At 51.7% G+C, this 12,940-nt stretch overlaps 1 protein-coding gene across 1 annotated transcript; it reads left to right on the plus strand.

The window, feature by feature from the left end:
* The first annotated feature begins 24 nt into the window (after positions 1 to 24).
* Positions 25 to 10,244, plus strand: LOC106498561 (mitochondrial fission factor homolog B). The gene is made up of 7 exons (XM_013959825.2): positions 25 to 65; positions 3,747 to 3,974; positions 4,673 to 4,839; positions 6,053 to 6,141; positions 6,610 to 6,771; positions 9,474 to 9,552; positions 9,933 to 10,244. The coding sequence occupies exons 2-7, from the start codon at positions 3,779 to 3,781 to the stop codon at positions 10,062 to 10,064; spliced, it is 825 nt and encodes a 274-aa protein (XP_013815279.1). The 5' UTR covers positions 25 to 65; positions 3,747 to 3,778; the 3' UTR covers positions 10,065 to 10,244.
* The last annotated feature ends 2,696 nt before the right edge of the window (positions 10,245 to 12,940 follow it).

Consider the following 12,940-nt stretch of genomic DNA (forward strand, 5'->3'; position numbering starts at 1 on the left):
TTTGGGCCCTGGCTGACATCACCTCCCAGCTGGCTGCACGGGGCAGGAAGAGCAGTTGTTTACAGGTTAGTTAAGTTGCCTTAAACTGCCAAAAAAGTAAGTCCCCCCCCGCCCCCGCCCCTTGCCAGCCGGGAAGCTGGCGGGTGCGGGGCCCCCAGGCTGGCTGCGGGCTGGAGGGACGGGAGCGCCCAGCAGCTCGCGGCAGCCTGCGCCGGGGCTCCTGGCCACGCCGGCTGCGGCGGGTGCCGGCTCTGCCGGCTCGCTGGCCGCGGCGGGGAGCGTGTCCGCGTCCGGGGCGAGAGCGCGGCGGGAGCCCCGGGGCAGAGCCCCAGGCAGATCCCTCCCGCCGGATGCCGCCCCGGGCCGCTGCTGCCCGGGCAGGGAGGGGGCAGCAGGAGCCCGTCTCAGGGGGCGTTTCGCCGCCTGCCTCGCCTCGCAGCCGCGAGCCTTAGCCGGGCCAGGGGCCTGCACGTGAGCCTGCCTGCGCGCTCGCCCAGGGTGGCTCTGGCTGCAGACCCAGCCTCAGCGGCGCGCTGCTCTCGCCCAGGTCTCGCCGCTGCGGCGAGTTTCGCCAGGCTCCTTGCGCACGTGTCCCACGCCACGAGTTCCTCTGCCCTCGGCGAGCAGGGCTCCTCCTGGCATCACTGTGACCAGAGCAAGGACGTTGTGTTTAGGATCCCTCAGCCCTTGGCCGCTTGGGGTGTCCCGCACTGCTTTCTGGAGGACAGCTGAGGCCGGGCAATGCCGAGGGCAGAGGGGGTTACCCTGGCTCTGCCATGGCCTGCTATGCTCTACTTCTTGTCTGTGGCAGCCTGTAGGACCTGAGCCTGGTGAAAAACCATCCTTCTCTGTGTTAGTACATCTCTTCTTGGTATGACAAGGTAGAGCCTGAAGCCAAAGAGCACATCTGCGAGCAGTGTCACCTCCTGCCACCTCCAGCATCCTGGTCCCATGAGGCGAAGGACTGGTGCTGAACCGGGCTGGCACCCCCGGCCGGCTTGTGTGGGGCTGCCCGGGCTGGTGGGAGAGCAGGGTGAGGATGTTGGTCTTCCCCCGGGTAGGTTTTCCTGGCTTCCTCAACTCTAGACCTGCTCACACAGTCTTAGTGAGCCAGAAATTCCCTGCTGCTCCAAATGCAAGGAGAAGGGCAGGACCTGAGCCTCAGAGGCTGTCTCCTTCTGCTGATGTGAGGGGGATTGCTTGGCAGTAAATAGAAAAACCTAAAGAAAGTTAAAGGAGGAAATCTAGCCATTTAAGCCTTTTATTCTCATGAATTTTGACAGCTGAATTTTATTTTCATCTTAATAGCTTAATCTTCTCAGAGCCTGCTTCTCAATCCCCTCCCGTCTCTGTGCTCTTTGGGAGCTGCAGCAGTTTCACAGGTGATTAGAAAATGAATGGATCTTCCCTCTCTAGATTTATTATTATTAATATATGCTGATTTCAGAGAGCAGGACATGAAAACAATGCGGGTGTTTGTTCCTCTAAAGCATCAGAAATGTGAAGGAAAACCCACTGGTCTCCTTGGCGGTAGGCTGTGGAGCTGAAGGCTTGACGTACGTTTCTCCTGTGGGCCTGACACCACTCTGGGACAGCCCTGGGGCTTACTGACCCCCTCCCAGACAGGGGGTCCCTGCAAAAATCCTCTTTTCCTGCGGTTTTGGGGCTGTGGTGGGCAGAGGCAGGGTGTGGGCATCGTGACTGGGCAGGGTTGTAGCGAGGGGTTGGGGCAGGAGAGTGTGGGGTGGTGTCTGCTGCTACAGGAGCCAGGAGGTCTCCTGAGGGGCTCATGGGTGGGGGGAGTGTTGGACCAGGACCATTGATGCTTGCTCTTGTTTGGCATCACCCATGCCAGTGCCTCAGGTCCCCTACCCACCCCACACATGAAGACATGCTGACCCCTGGCAGGGGTTGTGGGGTGGCCTGTGGAGAAGGTGTGGGGCGGCCAGGGTCCTGCGAGCCTGGGGGCTGCTGTGCCCGCAGATACCCCTGTTGCTGGTCTCTGCAAACCTAGCTTGTGGAGATGGGTTCTCATTTACATGCAGCTGGAAGCAGGAGATTGCTACAGCTGATGCTGGGTCAGTTTCTGTCTCTTTAATTAAAAAGTTTTTAATGAAGGAGGAGAAAAGAGCAGAGTGAGGCAGGTAATTGCTGGAGATGCTGATCATTGTGGGCACTGCCTCTCCCACCCTGCCTGGCCATGGTGGATTCCCGGAGCCAGATCTGCTGGTCTGTGGGACCAGTGTGGCTGGGGCTGGATGCTGGTCAGGACAACCTGAGTGAGTTAAGAGCTTGCTGCTGTTAAGGACACATCCTGCTTCCCTGCTCTGGTGCTTGCTGGCTTGCGCAGAGGTGCTTGAATTCACTAACCTGGCAGAAAACCATCCAGCTGTGCCCCCAGCTTTACCCTGGCCACCTCCGGCTCTGGCAGCACTTGGCCCAGGAAGGGCTGAACCAGCCCCGGCTCCAGCGTGGAGGAGGGAAAAGGCTGTCTGCATTCCTCTGGGCTCTGGGTCTAGTCACTTGGTCCTGTTGTGCCCAGAGAGCCTCTTCTGCTGGAGAGCATGGCTGGGCAGGAGGGATGGAGCTGAGAGGGTCAAAATGCCCTGAGGGCCATCAGCGAGGGTGGCCATGGGCAGCCCTTGCTGTCGTGGGCTCGGAGCGAGCCTGGCAGGCTGGAAATCAGAGACCCAGGTGCTAAAAATAGACACTGGAGGTGATCAAAGCAGGCAGGGCCCCTGTGCGCTCATGCTCGCTCAGCTCTTCCTGTATTTCCCCTTGGAGCTTTGAAGAGCAAACCTCCCCTTCCCAAGGCTGTCTGGGCTGTGCTGGGCAGCAAGGGCACCTTCTACGGTGAAGATTTTGACCTAGAAGCAAAGCAAGACCTTTCTGGGCATGGCGAGATCTGAGGAGGGCAGCAAGGAGGGCCGAGGGAGCTGTGCACGCGTGTGGCTTGTCTGGGTGCTGGGGACCAGTGCCGGGGGGCTGGTGGGGTTTGCCCCTCTGCAGCCCTCACCTGTCTCCCTCCCCAGAATGTGTGTTGTTCGCCCTCTGCTTGTATCGCCCCGTAAAACTGCACCTGGGAAGTTGGTGCCCCAGAGCACTTCTCGGCAGTAAAGCCCTGAGACTTTGCAAAGGGGCCTCTCATCCTTCTCTCCCCCCCCCCTCAAAAAAGAGGGGAAACTGAGGCACAGAACAGGTTTTTTCCTGTGGTAGTCTGTAATCTTATCATCCAAGTGTGTGTTTTGTTCTTAGAAAACCTCGCTTTTCCTTGAAAGCATCTGAACACAAAACAAGGCCTCCCCCAACCTTTTATTTTAGAAAGGATTTTTTTTTTCTTTTTTCACTAGTTTTTAGTGTATGCTGTACTCTTCTCCCACAGGTGTGCTGATCTATTGCCCTTTACTCATTATAAACTGAGCTGTTCAGTGCTAAACTCTTAGGTTTGCTCCTGGCACACATGAGAGCTTTTTCCTTTCTCATCTTCCTGGGCTGCAGATCCCATCCATAGTGGCTCTCAGCCTGCCTGGGACCCCATGCCCCTGCCCCAGCCTCTGGGCTTCCTAGGACACCCAGCTCTCTGGGATAACTCCTCTGGTGTCCATCTTTCACATTGATTCTCTCTGTATTTTAACTGTCTTGCAGCGCTTATGTTGTCCTATGCAGATGCCAGGTTTTGAAGAGGTGTTTGCTACCACTCTCTTTCAGCAGTCTGCTGCTTTTTCTTCCTCTGTATGAAATCCTAGGCTGCCCACGTGATCTGAGGAAAACAAAAAGGATGTGGCCATTTTGGGGACTGGAACTGAACCGAGTCCGCTGTGACCTGCTCTTTACAGAAGCCATCAATCAAAGCATGCAGGTACCCAACAGGCTGAAGGTAGCAGATGGCTTCAGCCCTGTTGATGAGGAGCCAACGACAGAGCATGTCCCTCCTTCCTTTCGGATGCACATCCCGGATAGGATTTCTCTTGCAGGTAATGTCTTGGGTTGTCCTTTCGAGTGGCTGAGGTTCGATGGGTCTCTGTAACATCCTAGGGAGAAGGATCCCTTTATAAAGTCTTCAACAGTTTGCTTTGCAAGAGGAGAGGAAAAGGCAGATGTCAGCTTTCTTCCACAAGACAGGGCAGCATGGTGGGGAGAGGTGGGCAAATATAACCAACAGAAGGCAGGATGGGTCTTGTTCCCAAAGGTGAGGACCAAAATGTTGTCCTGGAAAAGAGGTGGTTAAGTGAAAAGACATGTTTTAGTGCATGCCTCAGACAGGATATCTTTGCAGATAAGAGGCTGTAAGGAGACTGAGAATGGGGATGGGGTTGGGATGAGGGTCTGGGAAGGAGGAATCTGTACCTCCACATCTCTTACAGTTCCCTGTTGGCCTTTGGTAGACTCCCCACGTGGGGATGCAGAGACTCATGGCTCTTCTCCTTGGAAGACAGCCCCCAAACCTTGGTGCTGTTGCTTTCCTGGAGTAGTGCATCCAGTTGCTTTCCTCCATGCCTACCCCGGCTATCCTGCATCTCACATCTGTGGGGCATGGTTTTCTGATGTACTTTCTGGTAACTCTAGACACAGGGTTGGCTGTCCTGCATGGGTGGATCTCTCCTCCATCCTGTTCTGAGGGCAAAGGGGCACATTCAAATTGGTTTAATTCTTCCCTCTCTCCTCTCTGTAGAAATAACGGATGCTGGTCCGAGGCCCATCCTGCTAGACCAGCAAAGGAAGGTCCCCTCTATCATGGTGCATGAGTCCCCAGACTCCTCCATTCAGCCCGCTGCACTTGGGGAGCTCCCTTTTCTGCGTGTAGCCAACAGATCAAGCTTCCAGAAACGCAAACGACTGGTACTGTATTGAGAGCAGATGGGGCTGCCCCCGGGAGCATGGGAGGGGAGCAATCCCTAGGTTTGGTTTTCTCCAGAGATCTGTTATAAGCCCAAGCCTGAATTCATTTTCTGGAGTGCTACTTCCTACACCCTGACCTAGGAGCTTGAGTGTAGAGGCAGTGGGATCTCTTTCTATCCCCATAACTAGTACACACCTGTGTGCTGGGCTCCTGTATGCTGGGACATGGATTGAGCCAGGTCTCCTACTGCTTTTTGTGAGCAGGAAGTAGGCTGGAGTAGGCGCAGGCTGCGATTCAGTCCCCCGCAACCCCCACCTGGCACTTTTGAAGTCCCTTTTCAATCACTGTTTCTCCTGGATCAAGTATAAGACAGCTGTTTCATCATTGCAGCATAAAAGAATCTGGTATCAAACTTAAAAGCAGATTTTAACCTTGTGTACATTAATTCAAAGAGAGGTCTCTGACATGGGTAGGGCTGTTTTGACTGCCTGGAGCCTTCTGAAGTGCTTTTACCTCCCTAGGATTCAAGAGCCTTTCCTGGCTGCATTAGTTTCATGTCTTTCTCCTCAGAATCCACCTTCTCAGCTGAAATTTCAAATTCCCCTTCCCTGGCACTGCACAGCTTCTAACTGTGGGTGAAACTATAGGGAACCACCTCAACAACTGGCTGCGATTAAGCAGTGCTGATCAGAGAGGCCCTGCTGAAGGTGGTGGGTCAGGGCTGTCCCGGAGGCATAGGGCATGGCTGTGCCATGAAACCCAGCTCCAGGACACGTGCTGGCAGGTGAATGCACCTGCTGCAGGGACAGGGATGCCTCATCAGCTGGAGGCATGAGACTGGGAAATGACCTGCTTTGCAGCTTATTCCCAGGTCTTGGGTTTGTTCAATGTTGCCAAGTGAAATGTGAGGAAATAAGCTGTGAAGTAAGGTGCAAAAAAAAAAAAAAAGAAAACCAGCAAAAAAAGAAATTTTTGATCTGAATAGAGCCCCATATCAGGCAGCCTCCTCGTTGCTAACCCTCCTCCTGTTCAGAGCATGTTTTCCCACCTTCTCTGGCATTGGTCCTCCAGGTTGGGGCTCATGTGATGCCACTGCCACTGAATGCTTTCCTTATGCTGACAGCAGTGCTTGCACTGCAGACGGTGCAGGGTGCTGGGCTGAGCTGTCCTGTGCAGTCTCTGCGCTAACGCGGTTGTGTTTAATGCCAACAGGGCCATCACAGCAGCAGGTCACGGCAGGAGAGGACTCCAAGTGACTATGCCCAGCTGGCCTTGCACAGCCCAGGCCAGCACCGTGAGCGGTGAGCACTAACCCAGAACTGTTTGGGGATTGGTCCCCGAGGTGGGGTGAGGTAGTGATAGGCAAATCCTACTCTTGCGTGAAGTTAGTTAAGGGGAAAGTGGAGAAATTTTCTCCAGTGGGGAAACTGTCTCTAAATTAATCCCAAAACAGAACCATCTTTTGCCCTATAAGTCGAGGGTTGCGTCAGGGTGGCAGGAGAGCTGTCCTCTGCGACCCTTATCGTCTGGTGACCACCCATTACCATGACTGGCTTGGGATGAGTCAAGCTAGTGCCTCTGAACCTGTGGACTGGTAGAGGGGGTTTCTTCTGCCCAGTGAGGTGGAGATCTGTGTGGATGGCCTCCTTAGTGGTGTTCCTGGCAAGGCTCGGAGTTGTTGTAAGGATGAAGAGCACCACCAAATGTCCGACTGCGCTCGTGCTGTACTAGGCTGGGAAATGACAGGCATGATTCTGTGTACACCCCAGGCTGGACACGTGCCCCCTACCCGCTCGCAGCGCCCCGGTCCCCCTCCTCGTGCAGACGGGCAGGATCTACTCTGTGCAGAACATCTTCCAGACCATGTGCCTCCTTGGCCAGGTGCTCTTCCACCGTGTCCAGAACTCTCTGCAAGACCCAGTGCCATCCAGGTGACTTTGGCTCGTCCTGAGCCACCTCCCTGTCACTCTGCAGGGATCTGCCTTTGCCTTACTAAGGCATGAACCAGCCATGAGCTTTATAACTCACAGCAATGCATAGCACAGGAGCAGTGCAGCAGGATAATCCTGTGCAGCCTGTCTCTATGTCCTACTTATCCTGTCCACCAGCTTTGAGTGCCTTGGCCCAGGAGTATCTAGTGCAGTCAGCCTGCATATTCCCTGTTAACAGCCGAGCTTGGGTCTCCTGCTTAGCTTAATACCATTCCTTTGGTTACCCCAAGTGATCTAACACCTCCTATGAGATTCCTGGGATTTCAGCTGCTCTTCAGTGCTAAGCAAGTGCTACTTTTCTGCATGCTTTGATAGCTCGATGGAGAGAAATGTATGAAGGGAATCAAAATCCAGAACAAACTGCCTGATCCGGAGTCTATCACCAGGACACTGTCTCCTGCAAACTCACAGCACCCTTGGCTATATCCTGGTCAAATTACCTTTTGCAAGAACTGGCTGCACTGAGTTACTTAACCAGTACCTATGGCCAGGGGCTCCCAGGAGGCAGTATGCCTGTGTGCTCCATGGATCAGGTAGACAATGACCTCAGCATCTCAGGACATTCTGGAGCCACTCTGTACCACACTGTTATCTGTGCATTTGCAGCAAGTTTAAAATATTCACAGCTGCCTTTGCAGCCCTTAAATGTCTGCACTGCTCTAAGGCTGCTGAGCACTCAGCAGTCCTGGAGAAATGTCTCAATTCTTCTAATTCTCCTTGAGCAAAATCTCCAGACAGAAAGAGAGGAGAGAGGGATAAGACACGTGTATGTACATCATCTATGCCATCAGCAGCACATTGCATCTTCCCTCACCAGCCGGAGTGAAGGTGCAAGCAGCAAAGTTGGAGCCTGTTTGTTGATGATGCAAAACGATATCCCTGCTTTTAAACCTATGAGGCTGACTATCTTCAGATGTAGCTTTTTAAAGAAGTCTGGACATGCCAACAGATCTGGTTTGTTAGTGACTATGTAAGATCCTCTCCCTCCTTCCCTCAGCAGTGGAGGAAGTTTAGGCCATGGTGTCATGAGAGGTGGTAACTTGCTGAGCTGCTGTAACGTAGCTGGCATCAGTCCTGTGCCTCTGCCCCAGGTCTTGGTCTCCCTTTGAAACCAAGAACCTTGCAGTGCCTGTTCTTGATAGTTTGCATCACTTCAAATGCATAAGTTGTCTCTTTAATGTGTGACAACTTTGCAACCCCACACAATAATAAAAATAAAAAATGACTGGCCCAACTTGTTTATCCTGAAAATTTAATAAAGAAAATTCTGGCCTTGGACAGAGACTGGAATATTTCCATTATAGTGACCTCTTGAAGGGTATGAGTCATCAGAAGGTAATTTCTAGCCTCTACTATAATGCATGTTCACCTGTATCAACTGGGATTTTTCAATTAAAAGCTGTGGGATGTGTCCATTTTTAATGGCTTTGTGCTGGGGGAAATTGGATATTCGGTCTGTCGTGACTTTCATTTTACACTGCAGCTCCATTATGTAGAGGTGTTAGCTTACGAATGTATTTTCAGACCTAGATACCTTGAATCTCTGCACGCTGTTCTGGCTTGTCTTCAGCAAGATCAATGTCATGTTGCAAAGGGGAATAAATACCCTCCTCCCTGAGGTCTCCAAGGGAGCGGTGTTAGACACTCGTTAACTCACACTATGTCACATGTTCAGCAAGTGTCTGTGGGAGTTATCAGTGTGCACAGGGGAATTTTGGATTATAAATGAACTGTTGTAAGGCTAGTCTATGATGCTAGGAACAACAGACAGAACATGACAATTTTGATTTCCACTGTGGATCTACTTTATTCTGTGGCTACTCCTAAGACACAGCTCTTAGTGCTGTGCGCCCTGTAGCCAGGTTGTATCTCCAAGAGGAGCCTGTTGGCTAATCCCAGGGGTGGCTGCTTTGTCTCCAGGGACGGAAGAAACTGGTGCATGCTTGGGTTGCTTGTTTATATTTCAAGTTGCAAGTAAAATTTGCTATAAGGGCAAAAACTGATACATTTTGTGGGGTCAAAGTGAGCTTGCAGGATTTGGAGGTACTGGAGGGAAACAAATCCTTATCTAAGCAAAAACAGGACCATTTTCTGCTGGTTGATGCACTTGCTCAGATAGTTCCCCCCAGCTGATGCCTGCTTCCCACCAGCTGGATCCTCACCTGCTGATGTAAATGAGAATCATCCCTCCATTGCGGCATTGGGCCTGTGATCTGTATTTGCCTCAGTTGCTCTAACGATGATTTATCCAACCCCCAATGAATTCCTCTGGCTACAGAAAATGGATGTTCGGTAAATATCATGTTTTCTCTCTGTTGGAACTCTGAAGAAATATAAGCATGTGCTTTTTTTTCTTTTTAGTTGTCTGCTGCATGTGTGTTTTGCTGTGATCACTACAGGATGCATGGTGTAGGGGTCTAAATATGCATGACTGGGGTTAAAAATAAATCATTCGATGCTGTGCAAGTGCTGTTTCCTGTTCCTGATGCTGCATCTGGGTGGCATGGCCTGGCCACTCACACACTACCTGCACGGTTGAGGAGGCTGAGGCCCTGTGCTTCCCTGGGCAGGGCCACGTGTGCAGGAAGGTAATTGCACCTCTTGAGTAGTGTTTGCCCATTTGCCTCTGTTTTTCTCCCCAGCTCCCAGGAGGCAGGCCCAGCCTTGGAAAGCTCCCTGGAGGAGGTTGGCATGGCTGAGATGGCAGCAATGAGAAAACAGGTGAGAGAGGAGGGTGAAAGACTGCAGATGTTTTCTGGGAAAGCCACAGGAGGGTAGATGGGGACACTCCAGGGGTCTGTCGCTCTGTCCTGGCTTGCCGGCTTTGCCAAGCTAGTCCCAGATGATGCTTCTAATGGAGAAGCAGGGAAAGACCTAGATGTTTGTTGACTCTTCAGGCTCCTACACTGAGGAGCTGTAGGGCTACAGGAGACAGCCAGACTCTCCAACTGCTTGCAGCAATGGGTCCAAATGCTCTTCTGATGGGAAGGGTCTTTTCCTGAAGCATCCTGTCATCCATTGCTATTCTGCATTTCTGGGGCTTTGCTAGTGTCTTGCACTTTGCCCCAGGACTGATAACAGACCCACTTCTTTCCTTGCAGTTGACGAGGATCTCAGGAAGGCTTCGGGTGCTGGAGGAGCAGTGCAACAGCTGGCGTCAGAAGGAGGCTTTGGTCTACTCTGTGCTGATCTCCGCCTGCCTCATCAACACATGGCTCTGGCTGAGGAGATGAAGATTTGCTGTGCCCTGACTTTCCCTCCCTAACCTGGCAGGGTGGGTGAGAGCAGGGACAGGATCCTTGCTCAAATACTTGTGAACAGTAAAACTATGTGTTTCTTCCCCTTAACTTGATCTGCTTTTCGCGCTGTAGGCCCTTGAGGATTTGTGTCCCTTAAGCCCTGATTACAATGAAGATGGCATCCTTCTCTCATAGTCTAGCATCAGAGGCAGGTGAGATGAAAAGGATGAATCTGGACCTTGTGCCAGAGCACCTGGAGATGGGTGTTAGGGAGAGGTGGGGAATGACAATGAGTATGGCCCAACAGGCATAGTCCTGGGGCTGAGCTATGACTGTAAATGCTCTGTGAACACTAGCAGTCATGTTGCCTATTTGATGGAGTCCATGCTTGCCTGGGAAGATGCTGTGAAGGTCTCATAAGAAATAGGTGGTGATGCAGTAAGTGTCTGTAGTGTGTGAAGCGATGGGTTATGCTCTACCCCTTGGGCTGTCTGCCAGAGGAGATGCAAAACCAAGGCGTTGAATGTTTGTGGGCATCAGGTCCTGTTACAGTTTTGGACAGTGGTGGGCCTGGACACCTTCCCAGGATCCCAGCATCCCAGCTTGGACAACTCAGTTCTGACCCGCAAAATTCCTCAGCCAGTTACTGTAGTCTCTTCCTCATCTTTTTCCCCCAAAGCCTGTACAGAGTAGTTATGCATTTTTACACTGCTGATAGATTTTCTTTTCTTCCTTGAGCAACTGCTCTTAAGTGGATGTAGTACTGCCAATTCTCCTATGCCAAGATAGCCCCTGCTCTAGGTTGGATGAATCTGGTGGAGCTGGGAGCTCCCATCCCTCCAGCAGCTGCTGTGCCACTGTCTCCTTGGCTCCCATCCTGTTGGACGCAGTTCAGCAAAGGGTTTGCAAATGTTGAGATCCAAAGTGACTCTAAGAGTGAGGTCTGGGCTTATCCAGGAGCTTGGCTATTTCCCAGTGAGATTTAAATGAAAAACCTCCCCATGGTGACTCTCTGGATAATAAGACCTCATAACAACATTAATAGCACCAGACAGGCCATGGAAAATTGCCCACTTGGGCAGCAATATAAATTTATTAGGTTGCCAGTGCTGGAGAGCAAGATCACTCCCAGAGTGGCTGCCAAACTGTAACTTCAGCAATGGTGCAATAATACAGGTAGGGGGAATTCTTGGCCCAGATGCTCTTTAGCTAATGACCAGCCCAATTCAACAGTTTTGTTATTTCTTTGCTTCCTTGGAATTTAGCCCACTTGAATCTGCAGTGGGCTTTGCCGCCTGAGTTCCACATGTCTGGCTGGACCAGCTCAGCAGCTGTCATGTTCCCCCCATGACCTCCCCGTCAGAGTGGGTTTGGGTGGATGTGAACTGGGTGGATTGTTGATACCACCCTAAAGCCACAAGCTCTTTAGAGACCTGCGTGAAGACAAGGTCCATGCTCACCCTTGGGCTGTAAGGGGACAAGGCAGGAGTGGAGGAAAGGGAACCGACACATGGAAAAAAGCTGTGCCTGGAGGTCAAGGGGTGCTTTGTGCCCGTATTGGATGATGACACTTGAAATTCAAGGCTGCAGTGAGGTGACTTTGAGATGTTTTTGGTGGTTTATCCAGAATATCTGCTGGAGTTGTGCCTGCAGGCTTGGGGTCAGGTCCTGGCAATGCTTTAACAGGACTGCTTTGTTCCACCTATAAATAATTATAGCTGGAACTGCAGGACATCTAGATGTCCCAATTGCTTATTTACAGACATGGATACTTAGGTGTTTTGTGCCTGCAGCTGCATCAACTATCTGTGCCTGTGAATCTGGCAGCCAGACATTTACTAATAAATAACTGTCCCACAAGTAATTGCAGGTCTGAACTGGTGGCCCTGTGGCCAATATCTGAGCTGAGGAGAGAGCTGAGATTTATTGTGAATGAGAGCCAAGATCTCCTGATGGTTGGACTGGCTCAGAGTGCAGCGGCAGGGTGCACGTAAGGGACTGCGTGAGCGCTGCTGCGAAGATGGTTCCTGTGGCTAAGGGATGCGGTCAGGGTTACCAGGGGACCTCACACAAATTCATATACAAAGTCTGCCTGCGGCTCTTCTGGGGTGCCTGGAGTGTGATTTGCTGGGCTGATAATCCAACTCACTGGATTTTCTGGAGGGGCGGGAGAGGGAAATAGCCCATTTTGCCACCTCTCCTTCTCTCTTTGTACACATGATTTGAAGAGGGAGCTGCCACAGCCTCTGAGAGAGTCATGTCAGGAAAACGCACTGTTTGGAAAGTACTTGTTTGGCTGGTTCCTCTTCTCTGAGAACTGAAAATGTGCTCTGGAAGAAGCTTTTTTTTTTTTTTTTTTTTTTTCCCTGCCCAAACTGTGGTTTAGGGTGAGAAGGGCTGACCCTTTGGGGACACAACACCTTCAAAGTGTTCATTGAAGACATTTAGAGGGGAGGTGATCCAACCCCGTATGTGTTCTTGAAGGCTAATCATTGACAGGTTGCAGAGGATACAGTATGGCTTTTCCATAAGGCATGCTTCCTGGTGTAAATCTGGAAACACTGATCCATAAAATATGTGTTGGAATAAACTCAGTGTGTCTGGACACGTCTCTTCCACCAACTGTGGAGTCGGATCCTGGTATCCCCGTGGATGGGAATGGGTAAGATTTGTTCCCTTGGCAGCAGGACCCTGAACTGGTGCCATGCATGTATATTTAATCAGATGTTGGCTCCTGACCTGTCTAGAGCCCCAGGCCACTTGGCCTGCTGGTGTAAAACAGGAATGTCGGCCGCCAGGGGAATCCGGAGGAGGAGAGTTTCTGGCTAATGCTGCCACTTCTGCCTGGCCGAGGGCAGCTGCCTGCTACG

This window comes from Apteryx mantelli, chromosome 13, assembly GCF_036417845.1.
Source record: "Apteryx mantelli isolate bAptMan1 chromosome 13, bAptMan1.hap1, whole genome shotgun sequence".
NCBI classification, from domain to species: Eukaryota; Metazoa; Chordata; class Aves; order Apterygiformes; family Apterygidae; genus Apteryx; species Apteryx mantelli.